This window comes from Neopelma chrysocephalum, unplaced genomic scaffold, assembly GCF_003984885.1.
Source record: "Neopelma chrysocephalum unplaced genomic scaffold, ASM398488v2 Primary Assembly neopelma1_24, whole genome shotgun sequence".
Taxonomy (NCBI): Eukaryota; Metazoa; Chordata; class Aves; order Passeriformes; family Pipridae; genus Neopelma; species Neopelma chrysocephalum.
Window position 1 is genome coordinate 17,814,797 of NW_020897693.1, and position 15,406 is coordinate 17,830,202.

The following is a 15,406-nucleotide window of genomic DNA, read 5'->3' on the forward strand; positions in this document are numbered from 1 at the left end:
GATTATAGCATGAGCTGTTTATCACCGCTTCTGAACTACAGAAGGATTAAGTATTTTGTTAAAGCTTTTACATGAAGGCCAATGAGAAAGGACATTTTCTGTAAGTCAAGTGTCCCCAAAATATTCCAGCCTCTGTTCGTTAAGGTATCAAAAAATCACTCTGAGAAGTCTCGGCTGGTGCTCCTATGGGGTTTAGGAATGATTTCAGTAACCCCACCGGGCTCTGGCAGACTTTAGAAACTCCTCGCAGGGAGGCTTGCACCCATCGCCCTGCAAAGGGAGTCACGGGGCAGAGGAGAGGCAGCGGCAGTCCCCGCTTCGTCGCAGCCCTCCCACGGCTCCCACCCTGCTGCAATGCCCCAGCCGTAGCCGCGCTGGTTCCGAGCAGCCGCCAGCCAGCGGAACAGCAGCTCTTCCTCTGCGACATACCTCTCCATCCTCTGCGCATACTTGGCCTGCGGGGCAGCAAAGTTTTTATCATCTTAGCCCTGAGAGATGCTTTCTTCCAGCATGGGAAGCCTCAGCCAGGCGGGAGGGTTCCTCCATTGCTGCCGGGAGCCAGCTGGAGCGGCATGCCGGCACTGCAGCCCCGGGGAGAGCCTCCTCTCCTCCCGCAGAAAAAAACGTAGCATGCAGGTGGGTTTACAAACACTACAGTACAGTCTGACACAGACTCTCAAAATGCCATGCTTAAGCACTAAAATAGTATTTTCTATGTCTGCCTTTAAATTTATGTGCCTTAATACATTGCTCTTCATGTTAACAGTGTTTCGCAAGATGTAACGGGGTATGTAACGTGGCCAGGTTACTGACGGAATCGTAACTTTGCTCCTGACTGCATATTGAGTGATTAGAACAGTAACCTTCATATCACCTTAACAGCTACGTTGATATTTTATTACATATATTCCCAAACAGATTATGTTGCTAAAGTAGATTTTTTGAACTTTAACTGAAGAGAAGAAAATAAAAACCCTTCACAGAAATCTGTTGCTGGAGAGCATGGAAATTGGATGCTTTCAAACGGCATTTGGGCTCAGATGAAAATTTTAAAAGGTGAGTTTCTTTGACTCTCCAAGTCACCAGCAGTCTCCCTGCTCTCCTGCCTAGAGCCACACAGGGGAAAACCAATGTCTTTTAAACAGAACCAAATTTTCTTGATGAGGGTGAGGTACAGTCACAGCAGTCCTTTCCTCTGAAAGCAAACTGACCACAAACACACACCAGATAGCCTAATTAATATTTTAATACTCACCAGTCAGAGATACAGAGCTGTAATATGTAAACTTTCAAACCAACAGCATCTCCCTAGATTAACACTTAAAATACCAGGGAGCATCAGAAAATATAATCATGCCCAGCTAAAATCCTCAGAAGCATCTGTTTGTCCTTCAACCCTGCTTTTTGCATTTTTTTTTATCCTTCAGCTCTGGTTTTTATTCATCTTTTTTTTGCATTGTTCTCTCAAATTGCTTTCTTTTGTATGAGACAGCCTCTACAGCCTTGTTATCTTGATTGCCCCAGGTTCAATGTCATGTTTTAAGCCCAGGTGTTGCATAGACACTCAATGCAGACCACTAATGCTTGGAAGTTCTCCAGACACCTGTGCCAATCCTGCAGGTGGGGGAACAACCCCCAGCAACTGGAGGTATGTGCCCAAGCATCTGTGGAACTGCTCCAAGTTTTGGGGCACCCTGAATTTTTTCAGATGTACTTCAGAGCAGTCTCAGTGCTCAGACTGTTTCTTGGCTGATGTGTAAGAGAGGAGAAAATCCTTACTCTTTGAGAAGACTGGGAAGCACTCAGGTGCCTGCCTGGTCTTGTATTCTTACTGTGAGCCCCTTGATTTCTTCCTGGCACTGGTCCCTAAGTTGGTTTATGCCCTGTTTGGCCAACCTCCTTGAAATCCTGCCATTCCTGCACTTCCAGTGTCTTGGCCCCAGTGGGAGCAGAATACAGCCATGGCTATAGGCCAGCTGGATGCCTGCTCTCATCTCCTCCCCACCACTCTCTGGAAATGGCAAGTAAGTGGGAGCATACATCAGGTGCACATCATGGGCACCCGGAGCAGTCGAAGGCCCGTATGCCACATGGGGGTGGCACTCGGGGCTGTTGCACAGGTTCATAGGTAGAAGGTGGGCTACACCATGGCAAGTGAATCAGCAGGAAGGGCTTGGCCTGAGCTGACATGATCCCCGAGAAGCACCAGCAACAGAAACCCCAGGGCCACCAGCTTGTTTCCAGCAGCAGCTGGTGGTACGGCTCTTTTCCAGCTCCGGGAAGAGTCAGACAGGCAGGAGCCTCAGTCCTTGTCCTTCACAAGGTGCAGGAAAAGAGCAAGAAAGCAAGTGGCTTCAGGGCTTTCTCACTCAAAACAGGGATATACCAAGGCAATAGCACGGTATAACGAATGCTACAATGGGGAGCTGTTGCTATGGTGAGGGAAATAATATTTAAGCACCAACTGTTTATAAATATAAAATCCCTACAAAGTTTACTAAAATTAGATTAAGAGGGCTAGGGCTGTCAGGATATTGTAAAAGACTTGAGAAATACCAGTATTTTTGGACACGCAAGATCTGGGTACTCCTAAAACAGCAAATGCAAGTCCAAAATACTTAAACATAAAACGTGACGATCTGCCATTGTGCTTCCTGAGATTTAAAGGCAATCTCATAGCTCTGAACTCATTGTCGCAGCCTAGCAGGCCTTTGAGAGTAGAGGCGAGACCAGCGTTCCCAGGGATTTATTTTTCTCTTGACACAATTGCAGCGTGGAGACCTGGGCTCCACTGTTACTCGCAGCCTGCTCACTGCCAAGTGAAGTTGTTTAGAACTGCTGATGAACATGCTGGTACTGTAACCCCACAGTTAACATGTTGCAAAGCCTAGAGTCGGAGGTGAAGATTTGGAAATCCCTGAGCTGGGGAGCTCCTTGCAGAGCTCAGGGGGTTTTCAGGAGCTCAGTGTTGCTCACATATATGTAAGAAGAAAACCACTGTGATTTCTTACAGTGCCCAGCTCCAAACATACACAATGTAAAGGGGGATATAAAAAAATGAATATCCATTATAGCATCTCCAGAATCATAACCTGGCTCTTGCTGGCGGCTGCCAATTCAGCAGAGCTGCAGCTAAACTGCTAAAAATGCAGTTTAGTTGGCAAGTGCTGGACAAAAGGGAAACATTCAAAGTTGCCAAAAGTAAAATGTCTGAACTGTTTCAAGCGGTCAAACAGAAGCAGAAGCAGAGAGTAACGTGACTGTAAGAGCGCAGCCCCCTTAACTGCCCTGACACCCTCCCCTGCTTCCTTTCCTCTGTCCCATCCCACCTTCCCAGGTGGTCAGGATGGTGGGAAGGTGCCATCATCTGCCCGTATTTTGGCCCTGGCACCACCGAGGATGGTTTTGGTCCTTGCCCGTGGCGGTGAGCCCTGGCTTGGGCAGCACAGAGAGGATTCCTGGCGCTAGAGAACCAGTCCCCATGACAATATTGGTTTTGATGAGCAAAGGCCACCGGAAAACGAGGGAATGAATGCGCACTATCACCGCTACCAAGCGCGGCGGGGCCCCTGTGGCTGCTGGTGCCACAGCACTGGGGCGCGAGGAGGGTTGGAGGTACCTGCTGCCTCGCATCCAGACCCCGTTCCGCGGCGATCCCCGTGTCCCTGCCAGCGCGCAGCCTGGGGGACACTTCTCACGGGGGGAGCCTCACAGGGCCACACCACCCCCGCGGCGGGAGGGGCTATGCCCTCTCTGGCCGGGCGCCTCGGGGAGGTAAATAAGGAAACGGGGAGGTAAATAAGGAAACGGGGAGATAAATAAAGAAACGGGGAGTTTCCTGCTCGGCAAAGCCGGGGAGCCCAGCGGCCGTCAGGAGGTGAGCGGGCAGCGCGGGGCGGCGCGGAGCCTCCGCCTGTGCCGATGCCGCTGCCCGGCGCTGTGCTGCGTGCGCCCGTGCGCGCTGCCGGGCGGAGAAAGGGAGGGAGGGAGGGAAGGAGGGGAGCCGCGTAGCCCAGTCCCTGCCCGCCCGCCCCTCGCCCGGCGCGGAGGGGCGTGAAGAGGCGTGGAGAGGCGGCCCCGCGCGGCGCTGCCCGCGCGGGCAGGGCAGGGCAGGGAGGGCAGCGCGGGCAGGGATGAGCCCCCGCAGCGCCGCCCGCTGAGCTCCGCCGGCTGCCGCCCCCGGATCGGGCCGGGCCGGGCCGGGCTCGGCGTCCCCTGCCCCAGGAGCCGCGGCCGGGGATGCGGGGGGCAGCCCGCCGCGGCGCTCCGCCAGGTAAGGGACGCTGGGGCGGGCGGAGAGCGGCGCAGATCGGCGGGGGTGCCCGGGGGCGGCAGGCCGGGATTCTCCCGTAACCCTTTCCGCGCCGCCAACTTTCCAAGGCAGCGAGATATCGCCCGCAGCCGCGGGAGGGACTTTTCCTGCTCGTCCCCAGCACTGGCTGCGGCGGGACCCCGGCCCGGACTGCGAACACCCGAGAGCCGCCCCCGGGGCTGCCTCAGCGGCGGGGACGCAGCAGCCCTGGCCCCAGACCCGCGGGGGAACGAGCTGTCGCGAAACTTGGGCTGCTGTTGGGCGAGGAGCTACCGCCTGGAGCAAGTAAGTCCCCGGTGGCAGCGGGAGGCCAGATGCCCTGCCCGGCCGTGTAGCCGCGCAAGCCGGCGGAGCGAATGCCCCGGCGTTTGCTGTCAGACCTCAACGCGGTCTGAAAAACCTGCCGTGAGGGCGCAGGCTGGCGACGAGACCTCGCAGAGCGAGGGAAGCACGCCATAGCATGGAGCAGACCTACGGGAAAGCTGTGCGGCTCGAGATTTGCGCTCTGGACGCGGCCGTAGGTTGGGTACGTTGCAAAGAGCGTTTCGAGGTGGTGAATGAGCGCGTTCATCCCAAAAGAGCCTTCCAGCTCCTGCCAGGGAGTGCTCTGGGAGGGAGCAAGCGGGGACCAACAAGCTGGTGGATGGCTCAGGGGAAGGTGGAGAGCACAAAACCCCCTGTATTTGGTTTACCGAGGCGTTTGCATCCTCGGAAAGAGGCAGATGCCGTTCAGAAGATGAAGGATAAACAGGCACAGGTGGATGTTGTGATAAGAAAACTCTGGGACTGGCTGGGGTTGGCATTATTTGATAGTGATTAATTAACTGAAAATGTGTATGCTGTGTGCCAACAGGAAAAAAATCAAATTCCCTGTTGAAAGTTCTATCATGGTTTAAGTGCTGCTCAAAGTGGGCAGTAATCTTTTGGTGGTAAAGGATCTTTCAGTCCCTCTGAAACGCAGAGAGAATGGGCAGAGATAGGAGAGCAGGGGACATGCCAGAGGTGGCTTTGAGCACCGGAGTCCTCTGCCTTATCATTAGAAAAGTGTCCGGGAGGTGATGAACACAAGAGTAGAGCGAGTCTCCGGGCACACCTGGTGTACGGTGAGGCACCTGAGGAAGGTGGTGGACATGAGTCCCTGGCTGGCATTTGAAGCTGTGACAGTAGGGAAGCTCTAGTGCTGTATGGCTGAAGAGGAGGCAAGGCTCATCATTCCCAGCCCATCAGGGTCTCATATTGGTGGGCCTTGCTGGGGGGGAGGCTTGGGGACAGAGACCAGCCCAGGTCATGTCTGTGGTGGTACCCAAAATCAGATAGTGCCTGCAGTGAGGGGACGGGGTGGGGGGCTGCCTAGCACTGCTTTTTTCAGTGGTCTCCTTTTCCCCTGGGGGGCAGTGGGGTGCAGACTGCCTGCACCCAGGCTGGGTGGCCCACAGGCGTATTTGGTGTCTGCCAGTCTTTGCAGAGCCAACAGCATGACTAAGCCACCATGACCGAGTAGGATGCTTGTGATCAAACCCCATCAGGAGCCCGTCTTCCCTGCCTCAGTGGCCACAGCATATTGTTTTACGGGATAAAGTCTTTGCTCAGTGAGAGCACATCGGGAAGTCACAGGGCCTGTGCCAGCGGGTCACTGGCCGAGAGTTGTTTTGCAACCCTGCAACTTAATTTCTGTGCCTGGGTGGTGAGGTAGGAGGAACGGGGCTGCAGGAGGGAGCTGCTGGCTGGGAAGGGAGGCACCACCGGGCACTGGCTGCTGCTTGTCTCCTCGGGCAGCCCTCCAACAAGCTGCTCTGCCCTGGGCAAGGCATGCAGGGGTGTTGCTTGCTGGGCAGGGGACACGGGTGCAGGGCTGAGCAGGTTTTGAAGTTGGTGCTGTGAATTCTCTGGATGACTATGCACGTGTGGGTCTCAGGGGGTGAGGGGGATGAGGGGTTGACTGCCATGAGACACGTTTCGGGATGTGTCCCCCGGTAAGCATGCTGCAGCAATGCCTTCCAAGTGCTGCAGTCACACTTATGTCAGGAGAGGGGTTTTGCCTTGCAACTCCCGGCGTGGGCTTTGCCTTGTGCGGGGTGTGCTGTATGCTCCTCTGTGCCGGTGCCAGCATGTCCCAGCATGCAGGCAGGTGGGCAGGCAGCCTTGCCCGCTCCCTGCGGTCATCCACCTGACTTCCTGGCACTGAGACCCCGGCCCCTCTCAGGCAATCACTGCTCACAGTGGTGTTTTCCAGCTGGTCCCAAAGTCCTGAGTCACTCTGCCGTTTCCATGGAAACAGCCTTGCTGGCGGGAATCGGTTTTGGGGATAGAGGGTGCCGGTAGCTGGACTGGCACCAGTCAGGCCTGCAGGAAGGACTAGCGAGGTGCAGACACTCCTCCAGTGCATCACCCTGGTGCTGGAGCTTGTGCCAAGGCTGGAGCGTGGCACAGACCCTCGCACCTTTTTCCACTCCCTTTTCCCTTCCTCCCTACCATGGGGAAGCACAGACGGATTTCCCTGGCACCGGCGAGAAAGCTCAGGATGAGCCCAGCCGGGCTGAGGGTACAACTTTTGGGGAGCTGTTGAGAGAGAGGCACAGCCTGGAAGGCAACAAAAAAGAGCAGCTTTTTTGACTGTCCCTTGAGAGAGCCTTGGGTACAGCAATGACAGTATCAGTTACTGCAAGGAGTCTTGCCTAAAGCTGCCGTCACCCGAGTTGCCCGAACGCAGCCACCTCTGGGGAGCTGCAAGGGAACCTGCAAGGAAAGCTTGGGGCAGGAGTCAGGGCAGCCACATATGTGGAGTTGCTGTGAGAGCCCCCTAAGAGGATGGCAGTGCCACAGTGTGGTGAGGCTCTGCCCCTGCTGCTTTTGGAGGGGCAGAAGACCTGTGAGTTGCACTGACCCCTGCAGCAACCCTGTTGAGTCCAGCCTGCCTGGCAGCACCTGAATTCAGTTGCAAGCACAGCCTTTGGTGCCGTGGCCCTGCTGCACAGCTCCAAAAGCAGGTTATTCACTTCAAACTTGGGAGGACCATCCCCAAAAGAAAAGCTCTGGGTCTCCGCTGCACAGTGGCTGGCTGGCCGCATTTGCTGCTCCCCACACCAGTGACTCACAGATGCCATTCAGCTTAATTCATCGCCTCTGGTATCCCTGGGGCTCCTGGGCTGTCTTGCTGGTTTCTCGCCTGCTCATCCTTCTCCAAGCAGTGCTCCTCAGGGGAGGAGGAGGAGGAGGAAGAGGAAGGCAGGTGATTATGCATCTGCTGCTGTTGGCAGGTACACAGGGTGGGGGAGGCTGCAATGCCTGAGCCCATCCTCTCCCTTCCTCTGGGCTCAAGGCTGCGGGAAGTGGGGCAGGGAAGAGGAAAGGCTTAGCACCTTCCTCTTCCCACAGACAATGCTTCTGTCCCTGTGCCAGGCACTGGCTGGCCTCCTGCTGCACTTGGAGCCATTTGCCGGAAGCTGTGTATTCCTTGTGGCCAGCCTGGTCCCAGTGCAGCCACAGGCAGCTGGATAGGGATGCAGGCAAGGCAGTGGAGTGCAGTCTGGCATGCTGTGACCAGGGGGAGGTTAGAGTTGGGGAACGGGCAAAAAGAGCTCATGTGCCTTCTCGAAGGTCCCTTGCAGTTCCAGCAAGTGCCTGTGGGCTGGAAGGTACAATTGACCTACCCCCACCCCATGCTCCATCTCATAGCCCCAACTGCCTGGAGGGATGTAGTGGACTCACCTCCCACCCTTGGGCTGCGTTTGCTCATCATCTTTGGTGGAGCTGAGCTGGAGACATAGCAGAGGGTGGTTTTGGCTGGGAACACTTCTAACGCAGAAACATCTGTGAGGCCAGTGTTTCAGATGATTCCCATGGTTACAGCATCCCATGGGCTAGGGCTGAGGAGCCAAAACACTACATACCTCACCCAGAACTCTCAGATGCAGCCCCACGTGGGCACAGCCCTCACTCCAGCTGCTGACTGAACTGCTGGCCCCAGGAATCAGCACCTGAAGAGAACAGGCCAGTTTAAGAACAAGGTCCCTCAGGGCAGGGATGGGAGTGTGAGCAGCTGTCCTGCTGTGCCTGTGTGCAGGACACATCCTCCTGCAGCATGTTGGCTGCAGCCGCTGCTCAGCCAGCCCTCTCTGAGCCGTGCAGAGCCCGGCACCCCTCCTTCTGGGCAGGTGCTCACACCAGCCGGCTGTGTCTGACAGGTGAACAAGGGGGAGTGTGAGTTAAAGTGGTCCTCAGCTGTGTTGGCAGCTCCTGGGTGCCATGTGCTTCTGCTGCCCCAGAGCACCCAGCTGCCAGTTGCCGCTGCCTCTGGAGCCCAGGGCTAGACTGAGCAGGAACTGCAGCCCCTCAGGGACAGGCAGTGATGGGAGGAGACAGGAGAGCCGCCGTGGGGGGAAAGGAGGCTCTGGCTGGATTTAAAGGCCACAGATGAGACATCAGGGAGGGAAGACTTCTCCCAAGACCCGCCCCTCCCTGGCTGAGGCTCAGCAGATGGGCAGGGTGTCACCAAGGGTGTCAAGGGGCAGCCAAAGCTGAAGCTGGGCTGTAGTTTAGCACCTGCTCTGCCGAGGAGGTGAATCAACACCCTGTTTTTTCCCCTCTGCAGCTTGGGGCATTGTGAAGGGGAATGGATTGGGGTAGGTGGAGAACCTGAAACGCTCACAGCTAGTGATCCGGTGGGAATTGGGACCAAGGAGGCATCTGGTCTCTAGTTTGCCTTTTTTGGGGAGCCAGCAGCAGGTTTCTGCTACAATGCGGACAATCTGAGTTGCATCTGCTCCAGCATCCATCAGCAGTGAAACAAAGAGCAGAAGTTGAGGTTGTGCATGAGGGATGCAGTGTGGTTCGCCATCACTAGAGAGCAGGAAAGCATTCCCACTGCAGCTTCCACCTAGGCAGCATGCAGAAGCCACCTGGGCCAGGAGATGCCAGCAGGGACCCTCCTGTCCTGACTTAGCAGACCTGGAAAAACACTTTATCCAAGGGATAGAATATCCCATGTGGACACTGGGACCAGGTCTCTCCTCTGCAGGGTGGGTAATCCTAATCCAGCAGCAGCAATAGCCAAGCATCTGCAACTTTGACCCCCCCGCCACATGCCATAATCCCTGTCAGGCAGCAGTCCAGGAGAAAGCAACCTGTATTTAAAGCATCGTCATGGGTCTAAAGCACAGCTCTTAGTACACAGACACAGGGAGGGCTGGTGGGGGGTTGCCTGCAGCAGCTGTGGCAGACCCCCTGTCCTGAGGTCCTGCTCCCATCTCCCCTACTCCCATCGAGAGGTCTCTGGAGTTGGTAGTTCCTGAAGCCTCCTGCCTGCACAAAGCAGCTGGGGCAATTAGTAAATAATAAAAATTTTAATTAAAATAAGTAAGAAGGTTTTTGACTTGCCTGCAGGCTTAAGCTCCCCTCCTGGTGTCACTTTCTGGGTGACAGGGTCTCTCTGGGGAGTGGGACACATTGAGGATAGGGGAACAACACACCATGCCTGCTGCCATGGGCTCTGCAGGGAACACACACGAGGAGCATTGCATCATCCCAAGCCCATCAGGCATTTCAGTGGGCTTGAATAGGCCTCACGTGCTGAAATCCATCGCTGACCCCTTGGTCTCCCTCAGAGGCATGGACAGCAGCAGCTCTGACAGTCCCACCCACAGTGGCAGGAGTGCTGGGGCTCACCACAAGCTTGGGGCCAGCACATCGTTCTCCCTGGGGACACACAGAGGGGGGAACAGGAAGTAATGGTAGTGATGTTGCAGTGGGAAGGAAGGGCTCTGCTGGGCAGGGAGCACAGATACTTAAGTCTTGGTCCCCTTGGTTTGCCTGAGGTGGGTGGAAAGGAGGCTTGCAGAGGCACGTGCACAGGTGAATGTAGCACACTGTGAGAGGGGGGACGTGGAAGGAAGATGGGCAAATGAAAGTGGGTGCAGGGGGGCTTCAAAGCCATTGCTAATACTGAAGTGTTTCCTCCACACAGGTGTTTTAGCTTTGGGGTTTCTGGGATGCGTCTGCTTTCTCCTGCCTCCCAGTCCCACTGACTGTGGGGAGTAATAGCATGTGGATGTGAAACCTTGTGCTTTGGAGAGCAGCAGTGCAGTCTATGAACATTATTTGGTTAGTGAACAGGGGGGAATGTTGAAGGACCACCGTGGTTACATCCCCTCCCAGCAATGCTCCCCAGGCATGACAGGTACTCCTCGCCTCACAGTCCCTGAGCACCCTATCCAAATGTCCTGCTCACTTTCCCCTACCTTTGCCCATGTGTGGGCAGCAGCAAGGCAGGGGTTAGCACTACTGAAGTTGTCCTGTGCAGCTACAGCCCCACTCTTCCCTCCACCCGCCCCTGATGCCAAGGGCTTCTGCTGCTGCACTGTTGGCAATAGAGGATGGAAGGGGTGCAGTTTCTCATGCTTCCTCCTTTGTAGTATTGCTTTTCCCCTTTAGTACTCAGAATAGGAGGGGCCTGAATCCCAGAGTGGAGCAGGATCCTACCAGCTCCATGAGCTAAGTGCTGGGGGCACATTGGGCTGGCAGCTGGGGCACAGCTCTGGCTGCTGCTCATCCCCAGAGGCTGACAGACTGAGCTGGCCTGGCTGTCGGACCTCTAAGCAGGGAGGTTTGCGCTCCAAGAGAGACACTGCCCCTCTTCCAAGCAGGAGGTTGTTGGCCTGGATGGGCCATGCCTTATCCTGACAGCTGGACAGAAAGGATGGAGACAAGATGGCACCATCCTCTGTCCTTTCCCTGTCACAGCTCCTGCCCTCGCATGTCAAAGGCACTGGCAGATGGGGAGGAGGGTTTGCAGCAGCCGGATGGAGGCATACAGACAGTGTCACCACCAAGCTCTGACATCCCCCCACCTGGGTTGCAGGGCACGGGGTGAGCTGTGGGGTATAGGATTTGTGTACAGCTCCAGCCTGTAAGGAAGAGGGCTGAAGTCCTGGCTGGACATGTTTCTCCAGGACTGCCAGCCTCTGCCTGGTCTTTCCTGTGTCTGAAATGGAGCTCTGCAGTGTGTGACTGGGGTTCAAGTGGTTATGACTGATGAACATACATTGGGAGGGTGTTTGTTGGTAACCCCCAGCAGTCAGATACTTGGAAGTCCATGCTCAACCACTAACTTCTCTGTTGGATTGCAGACACTGAGACAACCTGTGAAGAAGCTCCATGAAGGTGACCAGCCATGCAATGTTCTTGGAAGGCTGTCCTCCTACTAGCCTTGGCATCCATTGCAATTCAGTACACAGCAATCCGGACCTTCACTGCCAAGTCCTTCCATAGCTGCCCCATCCCTAACCCTTTGAACTGCAGCCTGAGCCAGGACACTGATGTGACTGAGAGGCTGTGTGATGAGAGCCCCACTTATTCGTATAACCTCTCCAGGAAGACGCACGTTCTTATCCTTGCCACCACCCGCAGTGGCTCCTCGTTTGTCGGGCAGTTGTTTAATCAGCACTTTGATGTCTTCTATTTATTTGAGCCCCTCTACCATGTCCAGTACACCCTGATCCCAAAGCTGACCCAGAGCAAGAGTACGACGGACAGGCGGGTCATGCTGGGGGCCAGCCGAGACCTGCTGAGGAGCCTGTATGACTGCGACCTCTACTTCTTGGAGAACTACATCAAGCCCCAGCCTGTCAACCACACCACCGACCGCCTCTTCCGCAGGGGAGCCAGCAAGGCCCTGTGCTCACCACCTGTCTGTGAGTCCCTGGGAGCTGTGGATCTCCACTTGGAGGAGGGCGACTGTGTGAAGAAATGTGGGACCTTGAACTTGACTCTGGCCACTGAGTCCTGTAGAGAGCATGGGCATGTGGCCATCAAAACCGTGCGGGTGCCTGAGGTCAGTGATCTCCGAGCCCTGGTGGAGGACCCGCGACTGAACTTGAAGGTCATCCAGCTAGTGAGGGACCCCCGGGGGATCCTGGCATCTCGGAGCGAGACCTTCCGGGACACCTACAGGCTGTGGAGGATCTGGGATGGCACTGGCAGGAAGCCGTACAACCTGGACGTGACCCAGCTCACCACAGTGTGCGAGGACTTCTGGAACTCTGTGTCCACCGGCCTCAACCGGCCACCATGGCTCAAGGGCAAGTACATGCTGGTGCGGTATGAAGACCTGGCCAGGAACCCCATGAAAAAGACTGAGGAGATCTATGATTTCCTGGGCATCCCCATGGACAGCAATGTTGAGCGCTGGATACAGAACAACACCCGAGGAGACAGGTCCTCCTCCAAGCACAAGTACGGGACGGTGCGCAACTCAGCGGCAACGGCAGAGAAGTGGCGGTTCCGTCTGTCCTACGAGATCGTGGCGTTCACCCAGCACGCCTGCCAGCAGGTGCTGGCACAGCTCGGCTACAAAACTGCTGGCTCCGAGGAGGAGCTGAAGAACCTCTCCATCAGTCTGGTGGAGGAGAGAGACTTCCTGCCCTTCTCCTAAGGCAACCCCAAGGGGCACACTTTTGATGCAGACTGTTTCTAACTAACTGATGCCTTATTTTGTTTTATTTCATTTTGTTTCCCCCTCTTTCTCTCTCTTGTCTTTTTCTCTCCGAGATTTGCACTAAACCTTAAGCAGGAATCTCAACAGCTGAGTCCAGGGGAAGTGACTGCTGCCCCTCAATATGTTTTGGATGCCAAGAGGAGTTGGGTCTCTACAAGCAGAAGCTAGAACTGTGGATGGGTAACAATGTTTACAAAACACACAAAATGTATAAAGCAACCTTCAAGCTTTCCAAATCGAAGGGTATCTGGGGTACTGTACTTTTGCACTGTTTACTTTTACAATGTAAGAGGTAAATATAAATATAATTTATGAATGGTGTCATGCCCTTCAGAATAACTCCCCTTGCCCCTCAATGAGTAGGTTAGACTGGAAGGTGAAAGTGGAACGACCTCCTCATTTTTGATCTTGGTGTGACATGTCTGTCTGTTTAAGTCCTGTTATTGGGCTGGGCAGTTGGTCAGCTGCTCTTACATGGTTGTTTGGTAACACCTGTGATATTTCTTTGTGCCAAAAACCCGCAAAAGATAAAAGAAAAAGGGAAAAAAAAAGGTGATTGGGTGGTTTCGTAAAAGTCCAACACATTTAATGCTTTATTTCTGTGTTTTCTGTAAATAAAAGTGCAATAAAACTGGCTTGGGGGTGAACTTCAACTGAAAGATGTCAGTGAGCAAACTGGGGTGGATGTACCAATGGGTAAAGAGCAGCATCTGCTCTGCCTGACTCCTGAGGCTGGGAGCAGGTGGGGCCAAGCCTGGGGCAGCCATCCCCAAGGCGGCAGAGACCTGCAGCCACTTCCTTGGGCATATGCACGTTTGCACTTGAAGTGTGTCAAAATGCAAGCACTTGAGCCAAAGAAGGAACCTATGGTTATTTGTTGACCTGAAAGCTTGTTGGCCTGCATGGGGACATGGGACTTGTCTAGCCCCAGAGTGCTAATGGCATGAGCACAGTGAACCCAGCCCCATGAGGCTGCCCCCTCACCCTGTCTGACACTGCTGATGCCAGTGTCGGCATGCCCTGCCCTGGAGGGCCAGGGAAAAGTGCTCCGGTGCAGGTCATGAAACTGCCAGAATGAATATGAATGAACAAGATGATAAGTATTCCTTCGTGAGCTGCCTGCAGAGGCAGGGCCCTGCATGCAAGACACCCAGGCCTGTGGTCTGAGCAGGTCAGCAAGCTGCTGGACTGGGGAGCCAGACATGCTGGCAGGAGCACTGAGAGCCTGATATAAGACACTGCTGGTCTGCTTGATCCCTGCCTGCTGGAACAACGGGCCAACTCCTTTGACCCAGCTGGGAGAGTCCCCCAAACAACCCAGCCCTCTGGACAGACCACGAGCAGCTGCAGATGGGAAGCCACCAGGGCCAGTCCCCAGGGTACAGAGGACAACAATGCCCCAGCAGTTTCCCAGTTGTTGCTCCTAGAGCCAGGCAGGGCAGGGACCCACAGAGAGATGAGACCACAGCTTGTCACATCTACCCACAGCTGCACATTCCCAGCACTGGACCCACTCCTGGCCCAGGGGTGTTTGAGCCACCCACAGCTCACCTACCTGGGCAGTTCTCTCCAAAGGTTTCCTCCAAGGTCTGCTGTCCCAGCCCTCTCTTACTTGGGAGAAGGTGAGACTGGGTGCTGCAGTTGCATGCAAGAAGCTGGACACTCTGTCTGCACACCTGCTGCCTGAGACAGGACAAAGCTTTATCTATAGGTGATTCTGCAGCACCTTTTTGCCCCTTAAAAGACCTCTAGAGGGGCACTTTGTTTGTGGTGTTTTGCAACCTGGCTTAACATGGCAAACCTGCTTCAGCTGGGCTGCAGGGAAGGTGAGCAGCTGTGATGTACCTGATGGCTTCTACTCACGGCTCACGTGTAATTCATTTGTGCTGTCCAAAAGGCGACACAGCTGGCTCCAGCTCTGTGAGAAGGAACAGTGGAGAGACAGTGTGCACGTGCTGTGGGATGGGCACTTCCCTCATCTGCCTCCCCACAGTGGGCATAGGGGTAGCCCCTGGGAGAGACCATATCCCCAGGTGTCTTCCCTGTCACTGCCAAATCTGCTCCTGCCACTGGCTCAGTGCCTTCCAAGCCACACTGTCTGTCTGTGTCTGCAAGTGAGGATGGAGGAACAGGGCAGGTGGCAGAGGTGGCTGCAGCCAATCCCATCGGCGTGCTGCTCCTACCAGGCAGCTGGCAGCAAAATGCCAACAAAATAAATGGTTTGATTGCCCTGTTATTAGTTACTAAATTAATCCTTTTGTCAGCACTTAACAAATGCTGAGCTGTTGGCTCCTGGCCTCGACCCAATAAAAGGGTCTCGTGCACCAACCACCACTGCCCAGCCGCTGGGCTGCAATCCTCCCTGTGGGAGGGCTGTGCATTCCCAGGAGCACTCGGTGGCTCTGCCCTGGGTTAAGTGCCCGTGGAGCGGGTGAGGTGACTGGGGTAGCCAGCTGTGCCCCCCAGCACCCGCGCTGCCTGCCAGTCAGCAAGCAATGCCAAGGGCCTGGCTGCCCCACGGGGGTTCCCGGCAGCTCTGGGGAGGGATGTCAAACTGCTTTCTCCTGCAGAAAGGGCAGGCTGCTGCAAGGAGAATTTGCATC

General features: G+C 55.2%; 1 protein-coding gene across 3 annotated transcripts; it reads left to right on the plus strand.

Annotated features, from left to right (window-relative positions):
- Nucleotides 1-378: 378 nt before the first annotated feature.
- Nucleotides 379-13,456, plus strand: CHST1 (carbohydrate sulfotransferase 1). Of its 3 annotated transcripts, none has more exons than XM_027706185.1 (2): nt 379-636; nt 11,437-13,456. In XM_027706185.1, the coding sequence occupies exon 2, from the start codon at nt 11,481-11,483 to the stop codon at nt 12,738-12,740; it is 1,260 nt and encodes a 419-aa protein (XP_027561986.1). In that variant the 5' UTR covers nt 379-636; nt 11,437-11,480; the 3' UTR covers nt 12,741-13,456. The 3 variants fall into 3 exon arrangements, with proteins under 3 accessions (XP_027561986.1, XP_027561979.1, XP_027561995.1); XM_027706178.1 differs by lacking the exon at nt 379-636 and adding an exon at nt 4,127-4,273; XM_027706194.1 differs by lacking the exon at nt 379-636 and adding an exon at nt 4,336-4,597.
- Nucleotides 13,457-15,406: the final 1,950 nt, after the last annotated feature.

Excerpts from the sequence above, each read along its gene's own strand:
- CHST1 (XM_027706185.1), top strand. The coding sequence starts at position 11,481 with ATGCAATGTTCTTGGAAGGCTGTCCTCCTACTAGCCTTGGCATCCATT.